Source organism: Octopus sinensis, linkage group LG4 (assembly GCF_006345805.1).
Source record: "Octopus sinensis linkage group LG4, ASM634580v1, whole genome shotgun sequence".
Taxonomy (NCBI): domain Eukaryota; kingdom Metazoa; phylum Mollusca; class Cephalopoda; order Octopoda; family Octopodidae; genus Octopus; species Octopus sinensis.
This window is the reverse complement of record NC_043000.1, coordinates 65,285,693-65,312,129: the sequence shown is the minus strand read 5'-3', so window position 1 is coordinate 65,312,129 and position 26,437 is coordinate 65,285,693. Positions and strand designations below refer to the sequence as shown.

General features: G+C 34.6%; 1 protein-coding gene and 1 non-coding gene across 2 annotated transcripts in view; both read left to right on the top strand.

Moving 5' to 3' along the window:
- Positions 1 to 24,965, top strand: part of LOC115210379 (gamma-tubulin complex component 2) — a 76,801-nt gene extending 51,836 nt beyond the window's left edge. The window contains exons 22-31 of the mRNA XM_029778948.2: positions 1,553 to 1,640; positions 2,743 to 2,795; positions 3,749 to 3,849; positions 5,500 to 5,570; positions 7,324 to 7,489; positions 13,694 to 13,837; positions 16,995 to 17,105; positions 19,343 to 19,494; positions 21,086 to 21,147; positions 24,572 to 24,965. Coding sequence (XP_029634808.1) covers positions 1,553 to 1,640; positions 2,743 to 2,795; positions 3,749 to 3,849; positions 5,500 to 5,570; positions 7,324 to 7,489; positions 13,694 to 13,837; positions 16,995 to 17,105; positions 19,343 to 19,494; positions 21,086 to 21,147; positions 24,572 to 24,672 — 1,049 coding nt within the window. The 3' untranslated portion in view covers positions 24,673 to 24,965. The remainder of the gene's footprint in view (positions 1 to 1,552; positions 1,641 to 2,742; positions 2,796 to 3,748; positions 3,850 to 5,499; positions 5,571 to 7,323; positions 7,490 to 13,693; positions 13,838 to 16,994; positions 17,106 to 19,342; positions 19,495 to 21,085; positions 21,148 to 24,571) is intronic.
- On the top strand, positions 10,672 to 10,773 carry LOC115211371. The gene has a single exon (XR_003881633.1). It is a non-coding gene; the product is annotated as a U6 spliceosomal RNA (small nuclear RNA).
- Positions 24,966 to 26,437: the final 1,472 nt, after the last annotated feature.

Below are 26,437 nucleotides of genomic sequence, written 5' to 3'. Positions count from 1 at the left end.
TTTTCCAGCTGGCTATCAACACACAGTTTGTGTGTGTGTGTATATATATGTATGCAGTTTGGCAAAAGAGACCTATAGAATAAGTACTAGGCTTACAAAGAATAAGTCCTGGGGTTGATTCGTTCAACTAAAGGCAGTGCTCCAGCATGGCCGCAGTCAAATGACTGAAACAAGTAAAAGAATAGAATATATATATATATATATATATATATGTCCAACCCTTGCTAGCATGGAAAACGGACGCTAAACGATGATGATGATGATGATATATATATACTAGAAATAGTTGATATATATATATTATATATATATATATATATATATATATATATATATATACTAGAAATAGTTGATAGCTTCCGTTACCTAGGTGACCAAGTCAGCAGCAGGGGCGGGTGTGCTGAAAGTGTAACTGCTAGAGTAAGAATAGCTTGGGCAAAGTTCAGAGAGCTCTTACCTCTGCTGGTGACAAAAGGCCTTTTGATCAGAGTAAAAGGCAGACTGTATGACGCGTGTGTACGAACAGCCATGCTACATGGCAGTGAAACATGGGCCGTGACTGCTGAGGATATGCATAAGCTCGCAAGAAATGAAGCCAGTATGCTCCAATGGATGTGTAATGTCAGTATTCATACTCGATAGAGTGTAAGTACCTTGAGAGAAAGGCTGCACCTAAGAAGCATCAGATGTGGTGTGCAAGAGAGACGTTTGCGCTGGTATGGTCATGTGGCGAGAATGGATGAAGATAGTTGTGTGAAAAAGTGCCACACCCTAGCGGTTGAGGGAACCCGTGGAAGAGGCAGACCCAGGAACACCTGGGACGAGGTGGTGAAGCACGACCTGCGAACTTTAGGTTTCACTGAGGAAATGACTAGAGTCCGAGACCTCTGGAAGTATGCTGTGCGTGAGAAGACCCGGCAGGACAAGTGAGACTTCTACATGGGATGTAGCCAGCCCACTTATGCATACCTTCCCTTCTTGGGACACAAAACTCTACTTGTGAAGACCTGTTGAGGCAAGTGAGAATCAGAATCGAAATCGATCAATGGAAATTGCAGCTGAGTTACCAGTGCCGGTGGCACATAAGAGAACCATCCGAACGTGGCCGTTGCCAGCGCCACCCCGACTGGCCTCGTGCCGGTGGCACGTAAAAAGCACCATCCGTTCATGGCCGTTGCCAGCCTTGCCTGGCCCCCGTGCCGGTGGCACATAAAAAGCACCATCCGATCGTGGTGTTTGCCAGACACATCTGGCTCCTGTGCCGGTGGCACATAAAAAGCACCCACTACACTCATGGAGTGGTTGGCGTTAGGAAGGGCATTCAGCCGTAGAAACATTGCCAGATCAAACTGGGCCTGGTGCAGCCTTCTGGCTTCCCAGACCCCAGTTGAACCGTCCAACCCATGCTAGCATGGAAAGCGGACGCTAAACGATGATGATGATATATAACTACTGATGATGATTTGATGTGGCTGAAAGGCAAAGATAAACTGGATGATATTTTAATTTGTAAAATAGAATTTGTAGGTTTTTTTCCTTGACTGCATTGTAGACATAAGTTGTAGGAGAATGGAAACTTTGCTAGAGCTTGCTTTACGAACCAGTACTGCAAATGTTGATCCTTTCAAAGATGATTTGAGGTATGTATGCATAACATATTCTGTTTATTTTTTCAGAGACATTCACTACTACATTGGTGGGTTAAGCTATTATATAGGGTTTCTTTGATGGAGCTCCCTTTTTTTTGTTTTTTGGAATTAGTAGATATAATCTAATGAATATTATATTTGGATAGGTATTTATTAAAAATATTGTTGGAGAAATCAATGTACCAGACAAGCTGCTGATAAAAATCAAGGGAGCATTTGTGTGGTCACTTGACCTGCTAGAAATAACAAATCTCTCCCTCCCTCCCCCACTCTCTCTCTTTGAGGGGAAAAAGAAAGAAATGAAAATGCTTAAGGTCTTTGAATCACCACAAATTATTTCTCTAGATAATATTTCTTAGTTTCCAAATGAATCCCCAATTTTTAAGTTGTAAAGAATTTATGACTCTTTTCCACCATTACAAGTGGTTATAAATTATGTTGTATCATACTTGGAATTCACTAACATACTCTTTATGTCTTTTTTCTCAGAAAATATCTGTAGTTCAGGCTCCACTTAGTGGAATGCTATTAGTAGTTTATAGTATGTAATAAGCTTTTTTGATTCTGTCTCTTGCCATTTTAGTGCAAATTTATGATTGGCAATTCACAGAAGAATTTTTTTAACTGTTTCCTTCTCTAAATATGCTGTTGCATGAATAAGATGTAAATGAACACCAGAAGGCAAATGTGGAAGATGAGCAAAATGAATACGATCTTTCTGAGAATGATTATTAAATTTACCATTAATGAGTTTACACTGCTAAAGTTAATTGTTGTAGGTTCTTGATTATGATTCTTTTTCTTTTTATTACTATTACAAACTGTTGTCTTCATATTTTGAAGTAATGTGTATATTTTCACATATAAAATATGACCATCACAAAAACTAGCTTAGCTTTGCAAGATATAGTAAATTTTGTTCAAATTTACAATCAATGTCTTAGAATCGGATTTCCTCATTACAATATAGAACATATCATTAAATTGATCAAACATTAAGAATGTTATTGAACAGTTTGTTATGAAATGCAATCGTTACAATTATTCAACATTTAATATTGACACTTTAATGAATGTTTAAATATTATTTCAGGATACAATTCCAGGAAACTGACCTAATATCTCAGTTATATGATATTCTGAAAGGTAAACAGGGATTTCTCTTCAAATCTTTTCTATATTTCTTCAAATCATTTAATTTATTTTGATTATTAACTCCAAAAAGGAACTGTTTCTATCATTTCTACACATAATCACGAACATGTAACATGGGTTACATTATACCAGTGATGTTCTTTTAACAGTTGTTTGTGATAAGAGTCTACCAAAGTTGTGGCTACTTTGGATGTACTGTAAAACATTATTCTGCAAAGTATTTTGTGTGCTTAAGATATTTTCTCCAAAATGTTTTATTTAAAAGTGTTTATGTATAATCACACAGAAATAGCCTTTCCTTCTTAAGAAATCTGAAATCAGATCTAGAACAAACAGTTCAGTATTTATTAAAATTTGGGTTTGAAACTGTTGTCAGTTCATTGTCAGTTGGATTTTGCCTGAGGCTGAAGGTTATGAATGCCAGCTGCAATTTAACTAAGTATGTTAACTAAGACTGCAAGTCACATATTGACCAAGACTGCTTGTCAAAATTCTAAAACTTGGTTGCTAGTTGGCCAAAACAATTAAACACTAGTTAACTCTTTTGATACCAATCTGCTTGAGGCTACCCCAGGTTCCATGATACAATCTTCTTGGTTTAGAGTGATCTAAATAAAAGCCTTCTATCAAAGTTTCATGTTAATTTATGTTTGAAAAATCTGCTTAATAATGACAAAGCTATTTTTCTAAATGCTAAATTATTTGAAACATAAACAATGTACTTTATTAGAAACACGGCAACAAAATGGTTAACTCAACATAAATGAGTTGAGAAAATGTCTCTTGTGCATACAATCATTAGCTGTTATGTGCATGAGAGATGAAAATGGAGGATACATTGTAGGGTCAAAATACAGTGAATTGGTTGGAGTAAATGTTGACTTAATATATGTTTTGTTTGTTTCTTGTCTGCTGATCTCTTTACTGTAACTTGTGTTTTCTAGCAATGCGCAGTAGCCCTGTTGAGTGTAATTTGTCTGGGCTGGAATCTTTCTCCTTCAATTATAATGTGAAATGGCCACTAACTCTTGTTTTAAATAGAAAGGTCAGTTTAAATTTACTTTTACAAAGTGTTTTATTGTTGCTTTTAATACCAATGTTAACATGAAATTCTTCTCTAATGACCCAAAATTTTAATTAGTTTTATGACTTTTATGTATTTCTCATTTCTTGTCCTCTTTACTTTGCTTTTTCAGTTTATGAAATTCTGTTTTCTTCTGATTCGAATATTTGGTTGAAAAATGTTACTCCTCCTACAATTTCACTAATATTTCTTTCATAAAAACAGATTCAACTTATATATATATATACACATAAACTGTTCCTAACTAGATTATATCCAAGAACTTACCAGAACTTTGCTTGAGATCAGTTTGCACCCTTCCATAAATACTTAACTGCTTACATCTTTAGATTATAAAATTCACCATTGGAATTATTGTTATTATTTTTCAGTTTATTTCAACTAGATATGTTTTAAGTATAGAATCTTATGGTTGATGTTAGTTATGAAAGACACTATCTTATTTTCTTTTTCATATAGCTTTCTTTGAGAGAGAAAATATATTGTTTTAATTTATATAGTTTATTATTTTGAAATGACTGATTTACTTTGTAAAAAGCCTTCTTTTAGCTTTGTTAAACCTTTTTACTACAAAAAACAGTTTTATATACCAATCTTTCTTGTTAAGGAATGTCATGTTTGAAACTATTTTTTTGTTGATATATATCAAGTTTATTGAGGTAACCTGACTAGCAGAAGCTTCCAATTCTTTTTTTTTTTCTTTCTTGTTAGATATTTAATATCGTAACTGCAATAACCATGAAATTTAATTTTCGTAAAAGATGGGTGGAATAGTGCTATAACATGCTGGAAAAGTTTGTTCTACAAAATATGCTATATTAGTATCTAGTATTCTTAGCAATGTCATCAAGAAGATGATGAGGAGTCAGTAGTGAAGAGCTGGGTTTGAAATATTAGAATTGTAAAAACTGACAACTATGTTTTACCATACAGAGTGATATAATTGGTTAGATGAGAGCTACTGAAGTTAAGCAGTGGAAAATATTTTCAGTCCTTTTATATGTACTAAATTCAGATTTATTATATTTCAACTTGAAAGATCGAACTTGAAGTCTTAATTTTATTGATATGATAACATGGTGTTATATTTCAGATATAATTATAGAAAACCAGATCATCTGATGCATTATAGATTAAGCACTTCATAGATGGATCCTTGGTTCTAAAATTTATAAGTAGCAGTAGTAGTAATAATAAAACAACATCTATTGTGTGGTCTGTTGTTTATATATTAAGTGTAAGAAGTTGACAAGAACTCTGCTTCCTTTTTGTTACACTTCAGTGTCTCAGCTGCATTTTCTGGCATACAATTTGATGTAGTGTATAGTGTTAACATTCAAATATTGTTACTATCTTTTTCTGATCCCTGCTGCATTTCACATGGAATTTTTGCTCCTTCAATTGTCTTGGTGTATAAGTCAATCTACCTGTTTCAGCTGTAAATTATGGTCTGAAAAATGAAACTTGTATGCTTGAAAATATGATACTATTACAAAAGTTTTCAGCTATATTTTAAAAACTTTTAGTCAAGGGGGATCTCCTAGATTTCATTATTCCACACTGGAAAGATTCTTCTCTTTGTCTTCATCTTCTGATTTATTTTATTTTCAGGCTCTTATGCTCTACCAATTATTATTCAGACAGCTTTTCTACTGCAAACATGTGGAACGACAATTATGCAAGTAAGTTTGAACATAGGCTTTTTGACAATTCACATAAGAGTCCAGCTGTCAATTCAACAGCTCTTTTATTGTATTAAATGTATTGGAGTGATTGGCAAATATTAAAATCCATAAGTTGATCTGAGAAGTCACAGGAAATAGGTATGTTCTAGTACTAAATTGGGTTGGAAATAGGGATACTGAAGAGATAATGGTTTGAGTGACTGTTGGAGAAACTTAGGAAACTTTTTGTTTTGTTAATGAAAGGTAATTTCTCTATACTTATGGTTATATCAGATATATGATGTTGCATGAAATAAAACCTGGTGAGTGAAATTTGAATAGTTCCAGTTCAATTTATTATTACCTAAGCCTTAGTGAAAGTGGAGGTATTATTTTCAGTCACGTTTGTTTGTTTGTCTGTGGACAAGATATCTCAAGAATCGCTGGATGAATTTGGATGAAACCTTCAGAGATGTTTGGCCTTGTGACTTGCATGAATTGATTACATTTTCAGATCAATCTGGTACCGGATGGGAATTCTGGATTATTTGTTATATTTACTTTACATGAGGTATTACGATCTTATGTTGACTTTCAAGTCTTTCTCTGATTATCTCCCTTGAAAGTACTCTTATGGTTTCCATGTAAGTTATGGTGGCGTTGCTGTTTCCAAAGTTTTATTTTCATTTCTCTATTATTAATTTTACTCACATCTCTTAGTCGAAACCGATGGATAAAGAAATCACACTACATAAACAAAAGGCAGCAAAACCGTTCAGAAAGTAAATAACACTAACATGTTCAGTAACAATAATAAATTCAAATTATACTCTGCAATTTTTAGTTTTACTAATTTTGAATATATCGCTCCTGTTTAAAACCTTTTACCTATTTGACAATTGCATTTCTAGTTCTGCTTTGAAGGAAGCTTTACTTCTTGGACTCACATTTTTGTGCACAACGATGTTGCTAAACCTCTGTTAACAACACTGTATGCAGGTCCTTTCCATTTTCTTTCACGCACAGGTAAATTTTTCACTATAGTCCTTAATGGTCATAAAGACACTGTATCACTGGATAGACTGAAAAAGGCCTTCATAGAGAAAATTGTCCCTGTTCCCATTGCAGATGATGCACACATAGCATTACAAACACGACCTGCACTTCCACTTTCACATTCTATGACTTTCATTGGGATCGACCAGGTACTGGACAAGGATTCTGGATTATTCTTCCGGTTTTTTTACTTAATTTTTGAGAGCGGTTGGGTTCATTTTTAGTATTCTTTTTTGTGAGAGCAGTTGAATTTATTTTAGATGTTCTCATTTTTGAAAAACATCTCCGTCTAATCGTTGAGGACATTGGTGTTGCCTTGGCAGAGGTTTGCACTCTCTGAGTGCTCTTGTTATTATTATTATTCAGTAGTCTTATTTTTGTTATGTGATTTCACTTCACTACCGAGCGCAGCTCTGTGTGCCTTGAGTATATGCTGTAGTTTGTTGTGTTGCTCTTATTTTTACTGTATTGAAAGTGTTTTACATAGGATGTGTGTGGTACCTAGTAGTACTATTTTCTGTATGTTATATATACTTGTTTGTCCTAGTGTTTCTGTTATGTATTTGTCTGAATATTTTTTTACCGTACCTAATGCACCTACTATGATAGGAATTGTTTCTGTTTTTAGACCCCACATTCAAGTTACTTATCATTACTATTGTTGTTGTTGTTGTTGTAATAAACAAAGAATTTAAATGGTTTATTTTTGTTTCAGTTTATGGTTGCAAAATAAATGTGTAAAACTGCTCCCTTCTAAAGGTTACACTGCTGCATTTGCCTTAAGGCAACGCATGTTGAACTTTGTCCAGAATTTAGAATACTATTTAATGGTAGAAGTTATTGAACCAAATTGGCATATTTTTCTAAACAAGATGGAAACAGTAAATATTTTGCTTATTTGTCTTTATTTCTACTTTTTTTGTGCATACATTTTTTCTTAAATTTTTTTATATCATGTATGTTATAAATAACAAAGGAGTGAAAATCATACACTACATCAGTGTGGTGTGTGTGTGTGTATGCGTGTATGTGTCTATATATATATATATATATATATATATATGTAATGGATAGTAAAATGAATGGTTTACACTTGGTAGCTTACTGGTAAAGCCCGGTCACTTTCACAGTGATTGTTAAGTATATAGCAAATGAAAGACAGAAGATGGAATATGTGAGAATTTATTATTAATCACGACAATTGTTTTGACACATCTAGCATTGATTTCTCAACAGCTGGTTCAGGAGCATCCAGTGGTGCAGATTTATCTTGTCGGGTGATAAATAAATACAACTCGTTAAAATGACTGTTCTACAATGTAATTTTCCATTTTGTAGAAAGAAAAACAGCCAGACGGAGGAAACATCTTCATTTATATAGAAGATCAAAATTAAAATCACAGATGGCAAAAAGAGAAACGAATATGCAATCCAGTGAGAAAAATACTAGAAATAACCGTTAATAGATGTGGATGTATAAACATCCTCAGGCAAGCTGCATGGCGCGAGTACACTTGCTCATACAAGCATCTGGCTGCTTTTCTTTCTACAAAATGGAAAGTTACATTGCGGAACAGTAATTTTAACAAGTTGTATTTATTTATCATCCGACGAAATACATCTTCACCACTGGATGCTCCTGAACCAGTTGTTGAGTGTCCCACTCATGAGGAATTGATGTTAGATGTGTCGAAATAATTGTTGTGATTAATAATAAATTCTCATATATTCCATCTTCTATCTTTCATTTGTCATATATATATAGTGCGTGTTTGTGTGTGTGTGTTTGTGTGTGTGAGTGTGTATGTATGTGTTATATATATATTATATATATATATAGTATGTGTGTATGTATGTGTTATATATATATATATATAATATATATATATATATATAGTATGTGTGTGTGTATATATATAAAAAATATATATACACACACAAACACATACATATATTTATTTGTATATTTATATATAAATATACAATTAAACCAAAAGAGACCGATAGAATAAGTACTAGGCTAACAAAGAATAAGTCCTGGGGTCGATTTGCTTGACTAAAGGTGGTGCTCCAGCATGGCCACAGTCAAATGACTGAAACAAGTAAAAGAGTAAAAGAACTAGTTAGATTGATAAATAGATAGAGCAGGGGAGAGAGAAAGAGGGACAGAGTGGACAAATAGCAATCATATTTAGCTGGTTCGTATTTTCTTTTCTCATGTATATAGCAGCTTACTGATGTATGAGTGGTAGCTAACTGATTACTTGCTGAAAAGAATTAATGTTGTGTAACATTTTTTCAAAGAAGTCACTTTTTGAAAATAACTATAAAATAATAATATTTTTATGTCAGTAAACTTGACATCATTCTTCAGAAAATTACTTTCACCATCCTAAAACAGCATATATTGATCATTTTCAAAGTCTAAACAAAATATATTGACTCAAGCATGGCTGTGTGGTTAAGAAGTCTGCTTTGCAACTACAGGGGTTCAACAAAATAAAGGAAACACCTTAAATTTCAAACAAATTAATTTTAATTTGGAGTAGGACTGCCTTTGGTAGTAATTACAGCTTGAATTCTACGAGATATGGAATCGTACAAAGTTTGAATTGTTTCCAAAGGAATTTTTGTTCATTCTTCAGCTAAAACAGTTTCCAGTTCTTGTAGCGATGATGGTGGAGGATATCAACTTCTTACTTGTTTTTCTAAAATTCACCATAAACGTTCAATAATATTGAGATCTGGGGACTCTGGTGGCCAGATAAGATGTTCAGCTTCACTAGAATGTTCCTCATGCCATTCAGTAACACCTCTAGCTGTGTGAATTGGTGCATTATCATCCTGAAAGGTTGCATTTCCCTCTGGAAACAGTTCCACAACCATAGGATGAATTTAATCAGATAAAATGCTTAAATAGTCTTGACTATTAATTCTGCCATGATGGGAAACCATTGGGCTGGCAGATTTCCAAGATATAGCCCCCCCCCCCCCCAGATCATCACAGATCCTCCTCCATGTTTAACAGTTGAAAGAAGGCAGTCTGGGTCAAATGATTCTTTTGGCTGTCTCTACACATATACTCGGTTGATGTTTAGAAATAGGGTAAAGGATGACTCATCCGAGGAATAACATTCTTCCACTGCTCTAGGGACCAATTCTGTTGGTTTTTACTCCACTCTAAACGCTCTGCAACATTTGATTTTGAAAGTAGTGGTTTTCTGATTGCAGCCATCCTGAGAAATCCGGCTTTGTGCAGCTCCTGGCAAACAGTCTTTGTGGAAACTGGGTTCTTGAGGTGGTCATTAAGCTCTGCAGTAATTTTGGGAGTTGTACTTTTGTGATCCTTTCTAACAATTCGCATAAGAGTCCAACAATCCCTATCTGAAAGTTTTGGTTTTCTTCCGGAGTTTTGTTTCGATGAGGAGGTTTTTCCCTCTTTCTCAAAGGCTGTGATTACTTTCGAGACAGTACTTATTGATACTCCAAACATTTCGGCTGTTTTCGTTATGCTAGTGCCTGCCATTCAAGCACCAACAGTTTGACCTCTTTGAAAGTCTGATAGATCTGTGATTTGAATGAATTTTAATTACCTTTTTCTGATGATATCTGAAAAGAAACAGCAATTTTAGCAAATCATATTAAGCAACACTAATAATAAATCAAGAAAATATTAAAATAAACAAGCTTTCGACAGTTTTATAAGTATTTCAAAATTATGATGCTAGGTGTTTCCATAATTTTATCGAACCCCTGCATGTGGTTTCAATTTTGGGTCAACCAAGGTCTTGTGAGTGAATTTAGTAGGTAAAAACTGTGAGGAAGCCTGTCATATATCTATGTATGTGTTTGTGTTCATTCCCTTCATCATCGCTTGACAACTGGTGTTATTTGTTTATAACCCCCTCCCCCACTTAATTAGCAGCTTGGCAAAAGTGATCAATAAGGTATCTGCCATCCTTAAAAATAAGTATTGAAGTCAATCTGTTCAATTGAAACCTTTGAAGATGGTGCTCTAGCATGACTGCTGTCCAATGACTGAAATAAGTAAAAGATAAAAGATAATGTTACTAATTTTCTCTGAAAATTTTTAAAGGTTAGTGAAAAATTTACATTGCCCCTGTGCAAGGATGACATGCAAACCCATGAAGCGTTCCACATTTTTTCAACAGTGCTGCCCCAGCATGACCGCAGCCTTCAAGCTGAAACTAGTTAAAGAGTTGTATAAAAATATACTAAATATGTCAGATGTTTTTTCTGTATTTGTACATGGCTAAGTGGTTAAGAAGTTAACTTTGCAATCATGAGGTTCTGAGTTTGATTTTAAGATGTCTGTGCTCTCCGAGTGCTTTTCTAGTTTATTCACATTGTTTTGAATTTATCATACATTATCTTGTATCTTTGAAATTTCAATTATGTGGCTGTTTGTTTTTTGAATGACATTCTAGGTAGGTGTAAGAGGCTGGATCTTGCCAGTTTGAACATAAAATAGCTGGAATGTTGTGGTCATATATGGCCAGTTTAAGCACTAAAGGGGGTTAATAAACTTGAAATTGTAAATAGTAAAGTAAATTATACTTATAGGTGCAGGTGTGCCTGTGTGGTAAGCAACTTCCTTCCCAACCACATTGTTCTGGGATCAGTCCCACTCCATGGCACCTGGGGCAAGTGTCCTCTAGTATATCCTCAGGTTGACCAGAGCCTTGTGAGTGGATTTGTTTGACGGAAACTGAAAGAAGCCCGTTGTAAATATGCAGTAATCCCTTGCCATATCACGGTTCACCTATGATGTTCTCAGTACATCGCAGTTCACCTACCATGCACTCAATACATTGCGGACTTTTCTGGCTAATATGTGTAAATTTATATTGCGGACTCCTCAGGTTTCTGCAGCCAATAGGTATTTATATTATTTTAGATTTTAATTATTTCTGTGGGAGGTTTTGGAATGTAACACTTGTGATAGTCAAGGGATTACTGTGTGTGTGTGTGTGTCTGTCTGTGTTTGTCTTTCCATCACTGCTTGACAACCGGTTTTGATATGTTTATGTCCCATTAATTTAATGGTTCTGCAAAAGAGGGCAATAGAATAAATACTAAACTTAAAAACATAAGTACTGGGGTTGATTTGTTCAATTAAAATCCTTCAAGGTGGTGCTCCTGCATGGCTGCAGTCAAATGACTGAAGCAAATAAAAGAATAAAGGAATTTGTATTAGCAGTAATACTGTTAATTTTGCAATAAAATTGGGCACAGTAATGATATAAATGCAGAATGTGAATTAAAAAAAAATGTCCATCAAAGCTAATAACTTTTTATATACAGGCCACCAACATAGCCATAAAAATTGCCTTATCTAAAGAAATATAAACTTATGTAGAAACAATAGGACAATTATGCTATTTCTTTCAACAGAGGTATGTTTTGTTTATACATTTGAAATTTCTAACCAGCATGAGAGCTTTCTCTATGGTTTTTTGACCTGCTAGAAATAGCATCTGAGTCTCCCTCAGATTACACTCTGTGCCTTAAAGATTGAACAAATTGTATATTGTAATCCTAGCCATGCGGTGTCTGATACAATGGGTTGGTCATTGTTGGAACGTCTTTGATTATAAGTCTGGTCAGCTCAAACAAGTCTGACCTGAAGCTAAATAACAACAGTAAATACTAAAGGAATGTCTCATTCAGAGCATCTTTGAATCTTTTAATCATGTATAACAAGACCTCTTGTTTGTTTTTTTTTTTCTTTTTCTGTAGACGTGTACATTACTTCAGAGTTTTAACCAATACCACCTTCTGGTGTAAAACCTAATTGACATTAATTAGGTCAATTAGTCAAAGCTAAATTATATGGTAGACATGTTTTTAGTATTTAGTATTGTTCATGATATAAATAAAATATTGGCTTCTAATTTGGGCACAAGACCAGAAAGTTCGGGGGAGTGGGTAAGTAGATTACATCGACCCCAGTGCACAACTGGTACTTATTTTATTGACCCTGAAAGGGGTGAAAGGCAAAGTCAACCTCGGCAGAATTTGAGCCTGGAACATACAACTGGAAAAAATGCTGCTGAACATTTTGCCTGGTGTGCTAATGATTTTGCCAGTTTGCCACCTTATTGATATGAATAATTATTGAGGGTAATTTATATTAACAGTAGGAGGAAAACCCAGATTTAAATAGATCCAGAATGCAAGTTCTTTCTGTGGTCGTCATAGCCAAGCAATATAGACTGCAGTTCAGGGAAATGAGATCAGCTGAAAATCTCACTTTCAATCCCCACAAGAGGTAGAATTTGAAAAACAGCTGGAGGACACTTAGGAGTCCTGACTTAAATGGGCTCTGGCTTCTTAGAGGGTCAGGAACTAAGAGGCTTCATGAGAGTTCTTGTCGTGAAGATTTCTCCTGCTGTTTGCTTGCTTCAAAGTAAGTTTTCATTTTCTAAGACAGTGGTAATTTATATTATGGCAGGAAATGAGTGACTTCATTTACTGTTCTTAGCAAACCTAGTAAGATGACACTGTGTAAAAAAAACCTTAATTTTTTTCTTTGTTTCTGGTCAGTAAATGTTATTTCCTATTTGCTTCTATCTAGAAATCAAAGGAAATTACTTCAATTCCCTTCAAACTTCGCTTTTGTGACCTGAACATCAATGTTTTGAAACTGGCCTATTTTCTTTTACATTTCAGAGAGATTCAGCACCTGGTTGCTGAAGCAGAAATATTGTTACAGCATATATTCTGCTTAATACCACAGATTTGCTTGTCATTTGCTTGGCTGTAGCCAGTTGAACATGTCCTTTAGTGGCTGACAATATGTGCATCTCTGATCATGAACAGAGGTTGCAGGAGCATCTTAGCCATGTGTTGAGAGAGATTCTTTTGAATGAATATTATAAAAGCAAAGTTTGAAGGAAATATTAGCCATTTTTCATAGTTTTAGGAGTAAGCAAATAACAATCCACCCCCAGGATAAAAATCATTTTAACTGTGTAATCTGTATATTTGATATGTTTTTAATGATGCCCCTGTCAGTCACTTAAAGAAACCAATTATTAATTTGTTTTTTTATTATGTTTTAGGTGTCAAATATTGACGATGTCCTTTTGCACCATGGGGACTTTTTACATAATTGTTTAAAGGAGGGTATGATGACAAATGTTGACCTACTGCGTATAATCCACAAGTTGATGGTAGTCTGTATCACATTCTGTAATCGTATTCGAGTAAGTTAACCAATTTTTGTTTCATTTTAAATTTATTGCAAAAGTAGTTTCACAGAATTGGTGGAGTTCCAAACAAGATGTCTTCTGGTATTAAGTTGTGTATCTTTTTGTTCTGAGACAAAATCGTGAATCCTGTTGTTAATTTTGCTTTTCATCTTTTCAGATGTGATAAAATCACAAAGACTGGCCTTTCTCTTCATTATCAGAAAATACCTTGCTCTTTCCACCCTCAACAGTTATTTTCTACAAACCTCTGGTGAGACCCATAGTGAGGCATTTCTCTCACATTTGGGATGGTACTGCTGCTGCACACAGAGAAATCTTAGCCCACATCCAAAGAAAGGCACTCTATTCATTAAATCATTCACCAATGCACTTCAAACTCTGGCTCACAGATATGCTTTCTCTCTCCCTCTCTCCCTCTCTCTCTTTCTCTCTATCTCTGCCTTTACAACATCTACTACTGTAGTCTCTGCTCCTTGCAGTTGGCTGGTCTTATGTGTTCTGCACTCAAGCGCTCTTGACTCATTCATTTCTCCTCTTGTTCCCATGTATGTCCACCACCAAACTCTTCAAGCTTGACATAAATCACTTTACCAACAATGTTAGTCCTCTGGATTTTTCTCTCTACCCATCTTTTATCCTTTACTGTCAGCTTGGTTCAAAAGGAACATTGATGGCATTAGTCTTGTCAGTCTCAGGGGATCTTTGAAGAGCATAGGCATAGCCCCTTTCTCCAGACTAAATCAATAATTTTTAAAAATATACTGGTTGAATAGTGGAGTTAATCTATGAACTCCCCAATTGTTTGTGACCATATACTGCTTGTAGAAATCAATATTATTGCAAAATATTAATGAAGTAAATCTCTTTTTTACTAAATATTCAAGATTCTCTATTTTATGTAATGTTTAAAATTCGTTTACCTAAACTAAAAGAAGTTTGTCTAGAATTTTAACTCTTTATTCTAAATTTTTCATGCTTTTTTATCTATATGATGCAGGTTAGCTAATTAAATGTTTGGTAATTAATTTCAAGCAGAGACTAATCTTTTTCCAGTCTTCCTACTAAATTTCTGGAATTTTTTTCTGCTACAAATCAGTAACATCATTTTTGCATAATTAATTATTCCATTCATATTACTTCTTCAGTGGCCCCCATAAATTTCTGTGACTCTTTCTTTCTGCATTCATTGAAAGCAAGTATTTCTACATTTAATACATTTGACACTGCATCCTTTAAGGCCCTCATGCTTTCCGAAATCCGCCGAAATTACACCTGATTATATATACACTTTAGATGAGTTGTAGTGCACCTGAGCACTGTACACAATTATTATTATTATTACTCCTTGCAACTTGCCAACTTACTTTCATACAAACAATTTTCCAATACAAAGCACACCTTATACCTCTTCACATCCCAAAAACCTGCTTTCTGCTTCAGTGTATATTCTCTATGTTCTGAATTCAAATCTCACAGAGATCAACTTTACCTTTCATCTTCTTGGATAAAAATTCTCACTACAAAGCAGTGGATTGGCAGAACTGTAAGAGAGCCAGACTGGTTGCCTTGTGTTTATTCTGGTTCTTTGTGTTCTCAGTTCAAATCCCATCATGACCTACTTGATAGATTTAATCCATCTCTTGGTCTGACATCACCAATGTTACATGCAGGACTTCAGTTTTACGATACCTTCTTCAGTCTTTGAAGGTCCTAAAAAAAACTGATGGGCACTGCCTTCCCTCTTGACTAGAAGATTAAAATGAATGTTTCAACTTGGTAAACTAGTTATATTTTCTATACAAACTTTTTTAGTTCCTCTTGTTTTCCAACACACAGCTCATCTACATTAGTTTTCCCTGTTACACTATTCCACCTCCATATCGCCTGGTGACAGGCTGATCTCACCACACCAGTAAATGAATTGATGGTTTGAGCCAAGCAGGGAGCTTCAACCTGTGAGAAATAAAAAGTGAATCTCTTTGAAATCATATTCTGCGCTCTTAAAAAAAAAAAAGTAGGAAGGTGAATGCATTCATACAATATGTCTGAAAAAGTAAATGGGATAGTCATGGCTGGAAAGGATGGACAGCCTTTGATAATAAGGTTGTCTTTCTCAAGGTCAGCCTGGAGTGAAATCATAACTAATTAGTAGGTTGAAATGAAATGATTCTGTTCTGCACACAGAACATCTTGGGCTACATCTTCCAAAAAGCCATCCAATTGATGGGAATGGAGGTCACTCACCTACTCAACTTTCACTCCACAGATGTGCTGTCTTTTTACTCTGTCAGTTTTGGAATGGCCTCTTTTCCCTGGCATTAGCTTTTTGCTTACCATCTCTACTCAACCCCCACCCATCACACACATTTTACCTTCTTGTAGCCACCCAGATTGTGTTCCATCATTCCAGGCCTCACAACTAACTACTTTTCCTAATTCCACATCATCATCATCAATTCATTAAAAATTCTCTCCCTACCTGTGTTTTTCCTGTTGTCAGCTTGTTTTTATTTGAAATGAACATCACCCCAAATTAATTTCACCAACCCTTAAAGGCCTGTAGAGATCCTGGCTTCACAATTTTCCTCCATTCTAATGGAGTCTTCAAATTGAATTAAGTTTTTGCAGGAATTTTGACTCTTTTTATAGTATTATTGAGTGTGTAGTGGTGGGGAGAGATATAAGATAGTACAAGAGGGTGATGAATGAGGAGAAAGTGAGAGAGAGCATGTGTGTGTATGTGTTTTTGTATCTGAATGAAGTGTTAAAGAATAAGAAGGAAAGGAAGAAAGGGAGAAAAAGAAGAAAAAATTTTTGTTGATCTCTTTACAGCTGGTCAGGTTGTCAATAATAATCAATTCTGCAATCAAATGACTGAAACTAGTAAAAGATAAAAGAAAATACATGTGAATAACAAAATTATAAATACTACCTTTTCAAGATACCCAAGTATTAGTATGAGTTTTCTGAAGTTTTAAATTATATTTTTTTAAAAATCACAGTACACTTAGATACCCATTGTGATACACCAGTGGCATACTGAGGACTGACTTGATTCAAATACACTGTTATAATGTTAAACAATGTGGGTGGTAATCTTGTTTTATTTTATTATCATTAATTTGCTCTTCAATTTTACTTTGAAATTTAGCGATTTAACGAATCTTTAGAAGGTCTTCCTGAAAGAAGTTGGTTGACTCTGACTAATTCCTTGCAAGCTACCAGCCCGGAGGATCCGAAAAAGAAGCAAATTTCTAAAAAGGTAATTGTGTTTCCTTTTCTTTTTAATATTGTCCATTATTCTTAGAAGATTGTTTGTTAGAAAGTGGAATTAAGTTAGCATGCTGCTAGAAAGAGGAGAAATCTGATATTTTGAACTTTGGAGTGAGCAATTACTACAACTAATGCCAAATAACATAGGGAATTGTATATGTACTGAAGCATGAGAGTGGGAGATAAATAATTGGTTGCTGCTGTTATTATAGAAAGTGAAATTATAAATTCATCATCATCACTATCATCTTCATCATCATTTCATGTCTGTTATCTATTCTGGCATGGGTTGGACAGTTTGATAGGAGCTGGCCAACTGAAGAGCTGCCTGGACTCCATGTCTGTTTTGGTAGGGTTTCTATGGCTGGGTGCCCTTCCTAATGCCAACCACTTTACTGAGTGTACTGGATGCTTTGATGCAGCATCGGCACTGGCATGGGTGCTATTTATGTGGTAACAGCACCCACAAGCCTTGTAGATTAGGATCACTCAGCTGAAAAGGGATGTTGGGGACATGCCTATTTGCCAGGACAACCTGGTCTTCACAAGCACAACAAATGGCAAGAAGTCTTAGTCCCTTGTCACCTCATCTGTAAGACTCAACATCTGAAGATTCTTTCTCACCACTTTATGCCACATCTTCCTGGGTCTACCCCTTCTGCACATTCCTTCCACAATTAGGAGAGGAGAAACAAGTAGTGTCAGTGTTAAATGAAAAAGATGGTCAATGAGTGAAGAATTAGGATGGGAGAAATGAACTGAGTGAAGAACAAGTGAAAGAGGAGGATGAAAGAAAAAGCAATAGGGTAGGAATAATGTCAAAGAAGGCAGTAATATAATTTTTCAGAGTTTGGTAATATTGTTTACAGTCATGCAAATAATTATACACTGTGACAACTAATTTGTTGAACTTTTCCTATGTGTCCAAGTCAAATAGAATAAGAGGTATCCATTAATATCTATGAGTGTGGAGATGTCTAAAGTAAAAATGAGGTTTGTTTGTTCCCTTGTGTTTTGTGAGTGCCACAAGAGTTGAAGTGCAAGGTGATTCCACAGAAAGAGCTTCTGGTTTGGAAAGTGCTTGTGTATTATTTCAAGCATTGAAAAAGTGTTTGCACAGAAGTGATTGTCTAGATGGCAGCTGGTTTCTCTTATGTATTAGAGATTTATAGAGTTTACAAATGATGCAGTTGTTGTTCTGCATCAAATCAGCCCTGATTGAGCAAATGACAGTAAAAGCATTCTAACCATGACTGTCCAGTGTTCTTGTATACATAAGACTATATTATCTAATGTGTCCTTTGGCTGCTATTTCCAGCAGATCAAGCATGCACATGGAGATTTTTCTTCATTGGCTGGAAGTGGTGCCATAAATTAGTTTAGCAGATCTGCAGTCAAAATGATTGGTGATTTGAGATTTAGTGTTAAAGTTGGTTCAGATAGTACTATTGTAGATGGCAGGACAAGTGTAGCTTGTGGAACAGAGACATTTAAAAGTGTGTCTTAAGGTGGAAAGGAGCTTCAAATTAAAAGTTTGAACAAGTTCTTTTGAAAGAGAAGAGGGACAGATTGTGGAAGATCGGTGCAGTTTGAGGGTCGAAAAAAATTAAGTGATACTTGTGAATGATAGTTTATTGAATTCTAGATCATCAATCAACATTTAATGTCTGTTTTCCATGCTGGTTTGGGTTGGATTGTTTGACCTGAGATGGCAAGCCAGAGAGCTGCACCAGGTTGCAGTCAAGTTTGGCTTGGTTTCTACAGCTGGATGCCTGTCCTAACACCAATTGCTTTACAGTGTGTGCTGGGTACTTGTAATGTGGCACTGACACAGGACTCTCTTGCAGGCCAATCCTTTTCACTGGGAGAGTGGCCTGAGCACTTCTGCTGTGGAGACCGGGTCTTCTTAAGTAGGACGGGTTTGTGTACAAAATGAAGTAGGTGTGTATCCATAGCAAATGATCTTATTCTTGTGGTCATTGATATAATGATCATACTGTTCTGGGATGTACTGTTCTTATTCCATTCCATAAACTTTTTGTTTATATTATTTGCCAATGTAGACATTCTCAAGATCTCTTAGATTCTGATTCACTATGTTTTTCTTGTACTACTGAAGAATGCTAGAATACCATATTACTTGAAGCAAACATTTGACAAAAGTTTGATATTAGTTGCAACAATATTATGTTTGTTTTTATTTTTTTTTATCCTTTTACTCATTAGGTTGTTGCTGAAGCTATGACTGATGAATCAACTGAACACCTTGGCACTGTGATATCAATGTTTGAAAGTAACTTCAACAAGTTGCTCATGGAATTATTAGAAAAAATGGCTTATATGATCCATGGTAATGGTGAACAAGCACTACTTTGCAGGTCTGTACTATTTTGTAATTATATTTTCTTTTTGTATTGTTTGCTGTTTACTTAGCTACTTTTTCAAGAACTTGTAGGCTTAGTTTATAACTCTATTTGATTTTGATAACTATTCACCATAGTTTCTAAGCACATTAAGACAATGATAATTGTAGTAAATGAATAGTCTTTAAAAAGGAAATCTGGTAACTTTTTAATGATCATACAATTTTGTTTTAAAATTTTTAGGAAGCAAAATTTGCTTTTTAAGTTAAAGTTTAAATTGCAAAATATTTTATCTCTATTTTCTTAGTAGTTTTACTTGAAATATTGCATTTGTAGTTCCATATCTTGCTAAAAATGAAACTACATCTTAGCTACTTGATTCAACAAGTTTATTTTTCAGCACTTACAAGAGTTAACTGAAAAGTTCATAGGCTGACCAAGATACTCTCATGGAATGTGACCGAATGAGCTTTATTTTTCAATGTAGTCCCTCTGGCAATCCACACACTTCATCCATCAGTGTTGCATTTCTTGTATCCTATTGGTGAAGAAGCTTTCATTCTGTTGGTCAAAAAAGTCATCAACAACAGATATGATGTCATCATTGCAATACTGGTTCCCAGCCAAGTGCTTTCTCATGTTGGGGAATAGATGATAGTCAGATGGGGCCAAAGATGGTGTGGCCCTTTTGAAGATAGTTAATAAACACAATGCCTTTTGCATAAAAAAAAAATAAATAAATAACTGAGGCTATCACCTTCCCTGCAGATGAAACTACCTTGGCTTTCTTTGGAGCAGGTGAGGAGGGGGTGTCTCCACTGCATAGATTGTTTCTGGCTCAAAGTAATAAACCAAAGTAAACATTCAAAGAAACCATCTGGATCTGTATCAAGCGATGTCAAATTTTACTGTGATGTGATCAGCCTGGTGCACTTTTAATCAAGTGTCAGAAAACATGGCACCCAGCAAGCAGAAACCTTCATTATACTGAGTTCATTGTGCAGAATAGTCTCAAGTCTCTCATAGGGTTTGCTGATAGCATTGGCTATTTGATTTATGGTCAGTTGCCTGTCATCCTTCACCATGTGCTGAACACAGTTATCCTTGGTGTTAGCAGTTGCAGGATGTCCAGACCTTGAGTCATCTTCGCTCTCCCTTCCCCTCCTGAATTCAGCTACCCACTTCTGCACTGTTGACAAAGCTGGAGTGTCATCCTCTAATGTAGTAAGCATGTCAACATGAATGTTGTTGGGGGGTTAAACCTTTTTTCTGTAGTACTTGATAGCATCACAATGTCAAATTTTAAACCTTTTTCAAGAGAAATTATTTCTAGTTACTTTTGAAGTCTTCTTTGAACAATCAGATATCAGTTTACTTGGAAAGAAACAATGCAGTTATTAATAAGAACAGCTGAAATTAATGCATGCAAGCTTTCACATCTCTTGCATCACTTTTTCATAGTCAGCCTATGAACTTTTCAGCTCACCTTTATTCTCTTCTCTTGTATATCTCCTTTATAATGTTGTTGTAAATAAAAATAATAACAACACACAGCAGCGCATGTATTTTACTGTTTCTATCAGATGTGTATATTCTTCTTTTCTAGGCTTGACTTTAATGGCTTTTATGCAAAAAACTGCTCATCGTTTGGGAAGTTATTAAGTGCAGGTAATTATTATTTCTGTTCATATAATCAATTGGCTATCAAAAAATAATTGTAATCCATGGAAATAATAATACTATCGTTCATAGGTGATAATAAATAACAATTGACGTGTTTGTAATTAAAACAACTGACATATACACAGGTATAAGATGGCACACATTTTTTGTGTGATGTGACTGCCATTGTTGTGGTGCCATTTCTAGTAATGATTCTCTTGTATATTTGTATTAAACATTTGCCAATGCAGACACTCTCAAATTCTGCTGCTTCACTATGTGCTTAGATTATTGTAGAACACGAGAATTAAATACCATAACAGCTGCATGACTTTAAGCAAACATTTGACAAAATTTTGAATCAGTGTTTTCGTTTCAAATGTTTTCATATTTTCTGATTAATGTTTGTGTAAATGAATAACTACAATATAGATTTGTCAGTATTTCTTAGCAGAATGTTAAATTTGATATCTGTGAGGAATGAAAAGTCTAACATTTTAGACGGTTACCTTCAATCTTTCCATTAGTCCGTAAGCCATTGTCATCTTGTGGAATGTGAGTGTTTAACTTGTGTTGTTGTTATATATTACCTATATATATATATATATATATATATATATATATAAGGCAGTAGATTGACTGAATTGTTAGAGACCTGGATAAAATGCCTTGCTTTATTTATTCCAACTCATTACATTCTGGGTTCAAACTCTACTGTGAACAATTTTGCCTTTCATCCTTCTGTGATTAACTCTTTAGCATTCAAGTTATTTTGTCAAATGTAATGCTTATTTATTTACATTGTTTTAAATTAATTATTCTGTAGCTGTGAAATTTCGATGATGTGATTGTTTATTTGTAGGAGGATATTGTAGGGTAGGTGTGAGAGGCTGGATCTAGCCAGTTTGAACATAAAACAGGTAGAATATTTGAGCTTGACATAACCAGTTTAATGCTAAGGAGTTAATCAAATAAACTACTAGTCAAGTACTGGGGTTGATCTAATCAACAAACTCCTCCAACAAATTTCTGGTCTTGTACCTGTGTACAAAATCATTATATACTACTTATATAATCGGTTGTTTATTTATATTGTTGTTCAGGTGCAGTACTGTTGTTCTTCAATAACTAGAATTTGCTGTATTCTAGTTATATTAATTCATTACCATTAATAGTTGGTGTACATTGTTCTCTTTGACGCTTGTATTTCTCAAGATATTAGTAGTAACCATACATAAATCATCACTGTCATTGTCATTTAGCATCCATTTTCCATGTTAGCATGGATTAGATGGTTTGACTGGAGGTGCTAAGTTGGAGAGCTGCACCAGGCTCCAGTCTGTTTTGGCTTAGTTTCTACAGCTGGATGCCATTCCTAACACCAACCACTCTCTCTGAGTGTACTAGGTACCTTTCACATTTCACCAGCATGTGTGCCTTCTATGTGTTACCGGCATAGATGCCTTTCACATGTCACCTGCACTGGCTACAACTATGATTTCACTTAGCCAGATGTGTTTTCTCAAGGACAGCAAATCACCAAAAATCTCAGTCACTTGTCACTTCCCACTCCTACAAATAATGTCATAATAATGGCATTTTGATATTTTTAATAAATGTAACTGCTGAAAATAATTTTCAGTAGGCGAATTAATTTGTTGAAGAACATAATATCAATATATATTCATGGAAAATTTTTGGTTTGTCCTTATGAGAAAGGAACTGTATATTTCAGATGCAGACGAAATAGTGAAACTAAGTACAGTAATTCCTTGCTATATTACAGTTCACCTATCGCAGTTTCTTATTTAAGCTTATGTTGATTCCTCTGTGGTGTTGTTTTGCATTTATAATAAAATAAATATATACAAGTCATAAAAATAATAATTAAAAGTATACAGCACAGTTTCTACTTCATGGATTTTCACTTATCGCGGGGTGGGTTTTGAAACATAACACCCGTGATAGTTGAGGAATTACTGTATGTATTTGTTGATAGCTACTTGATAATTTGAAAGTGTTATTTTTAGTGATTAGATATAAAATCCATGCCTTTCTTTTGAGCATTACAAATAAAATTAAAATATGGTCATAATGTGGGGATGAGATTAAAGGGCTCAGCTGTATGGACACTGTTGATTTAGCATGGCTGACTGGACATTGAACTTGTTTTGCTGTTTTGGCTCTGGAGAGAAATGTAATCATAGAGAGAAACATTACAATTTATTAATTGAAACCGACTGACATAAACACTTTCCTTTCTCCTTAGAAAGAAATATGCTCACACACATGCACAGAGAAACATTAAAAGTATTTAAATGATTCTGACAGTTACAAATGTATGTGTGTGAGAGAGAGAGAGAGATGTGTTTGTAGCCATCAGTAATTTATTGTTGCTTCTCTCTCTCTCTCTCTCTCTCTGATTTTTCTGCTCACAGCATCAAAATTTAAATTTACTCTTAGTTTCCACATTTCATCAATATTTTACTAGCCATCATATGCATAGAGTAAAGCAGAAAGTTAAATGAAGTTTAATAGTTGAGTTGTCTAGTAGTTGTGATTAGGAATTTGTCAACTAAAATTGGAACAAGCTTTTCACAGTGACAAAAGATCTTGGAAATAAACTGATGCCCTGATGTCTAATTAGTCAGTGTTCAATCAGTAACACCAAAAGGCCTGTTCCAAAACATCTCATACCTTCATAATCTTTACGCATTAGATGCACAATGCTAACTTTATGTTGTTTGTTGTATGAATGTTCCTTCACCTTCAACTCAACTTCCAATGAAGTTGTAGGGGCACCATCACATGCTATTTCAAACATTGATCTAAACCAGTGGTTCTTAATCATTTTTTTGCCTATGGATACCTTTGATTCCTATTTTACTCTCCTTGATCTCCATTACCATTTGATGTATATAAAAGAAAATCCTGCTATATTTTTATAATTGAATATTAGGCAGTGTATAAAAATGACTTTAAAGATTTTCTGTATTGTAGAAGTATAAGTAATTTATTGCCCATAAATTTCAATAAGAAATTCTTATGTGGACCCCCAACGATCTTATTGGACCCTGGTTGAGAACCACTGTATTATATGTTGTTGTTTAGTCCAAGGTCAGCCTTGTTTGAGTAAATTTATGATGAAAGATGTTTCAACCATAACCATCCTGTCTTATTAACAGTACCTAAGACTTCATTATTAAACTTTCTTTTTCCATTTTAAAAACTATATCATTTGAACAAGATATGGTTGCTATATCTAGCATGTTGTGCAACCATATTGAAGGCTTGCTTACTGGTTTATGTATGTATTGTTGTATGTTAGCTTTTAATGAAATATGTTATATTTCATCCTTTTAAGTTTGGCTAAAGTACATTTTTTCTGAAACAGATTTGTGTTTACTAATTTGATTTCCTACTTTTGCAGATGGCACATTGTCTTCTGAAAGGAGCGGACCCTCCCAAAGAATGAGTAATTCAGAAAAAAGCAATTTACCTGGTCTTTCTAGTCCTAATTTCTCTCTATAAATTGATAAGATGCATTCTGCTGATTGAATGCAGCCATTTTCCTGCATTTTGTTCTTTGGGACAATGAAATTATTAATAGAAGCAATTACTGCTTTCTATCTAAACTATTCACTCTAAGAGTAAAATATTTCATCTTCTCTGGCACTCCATGTCATTGGAAGTTTATTACTATTCTTTCAGCTCTATTTACAAACATTTCTATGAGCCTGACAAATTAATATATAATTGATTTCATATTGCAAACATTTTATTGATTATATTTATTTTATTCCAAATGTGCACACTTTTTTTGAAAGGTATTATTTTTTCTAATTCTTTTTTTTTTGTATTTTTTTTAACAATTTTTCTATGAATTAAAAATATTGGAAAATAAGTTTCTATAAAAATATTGTCTTGCCTTAATTCTTTTTTGACTTAAAAGTACTTTCTTTTTGGCACCACAACCACCACCACCATCATCATCAGTAGTATCATAATTTTAGGAGCTATATTTTGCTTGCCAGCTGAGTTGAATCAGTGTAGGTAACATAATGTGTCTCTGATCATTTTAGTCAAATATCATCATCATTTAACGTCCATTTTCCATGCTGGCATGAGTTGGATGGTTTGACTGGAGCTGGCAAACAGGAGAGCTGCACCAAGTTCCAGTTTGATTTGGCCTGGTTTCTACAGCTGGATGCCCTTCCTAATGCCAACCACTTTATAAAGTATGCTCTCTTCTTCAGTCAACTTACATCATCATTCTGCTTTACATATCCATACCAGCGCAATTTCGCCTTCTAAAAACACCAGCTGTCAGCTCTGATGCCTCACTACTTCCTCACAGGTCAATGATGGAGACTTTATGGTATTTGTTTTGACCTGCTATGAACAGCAGCCAAATTTTCTTCAAATTTCACCCTATTTCATTAAAAATTGGACACATTGATATAATGGGGTCCTAGATAATTACTGTATTTGACGGGGAAAAGTGGGTGGTCATGACTGGAATGCTACGTTGATTAGATGTGTTTGATCAGAACTGGCCTGAAGCCAAACAACAACTACTTCAACTAATTTGAGCTCAATCTTTTACATAAATTGACATTGTATTTTCAGTTCATTTTTCTCTTCCCTGTCCTATAGAATTACAGTGTTTATCTAAACTGCTTATTACTTGCAGAGGAAATAACTCTCTATGCTTCTTCAATTCTGATACTATTCAGGCTCTTAGATTGTCTAGGTTGCAGAACTTATAACTTCTTACTAGACTGTAGTTGTCATTTCATGTCTGACATTGCTTCTTTATATTTCAGTACTTTGGGTTCCAGTTCTTTGACAGCTTGCTAGATATCCCTCTTCTCCTTTTTAGTACAATTTGCTTACTGAAAAAACAATTTTTACTTTCTACCAACTCCCTTACAATGATGTCATGTTCACTGCTAGTTTTTTCTGCTGTGTTATTTATTAATATCTTCATCTTTATACTGCTTTTCTTTTAGGCCCTTTGACATTTGTTGGCATTTCATATCTTAACCCTTTCGTCACTATTTATTTTGAGATGCTTTGTGTTTCTTTCAATTACTTTAAATATAGCAAAGAATTTAGTAAAATAACTTAGTTATCATTCAGCTAGTGTTAGGAACATAAATTGTGACTAAGGTTTGGTGGAAGATTTTAATTCAAAACTTATGAAAACAAGATATTTGTACTCAGAGCCAGAGCCAGTTTCAGCAGGTTTGGTAATAAAAGGTTTAAACTTGACCTGTGACTCTATGCATTGAGA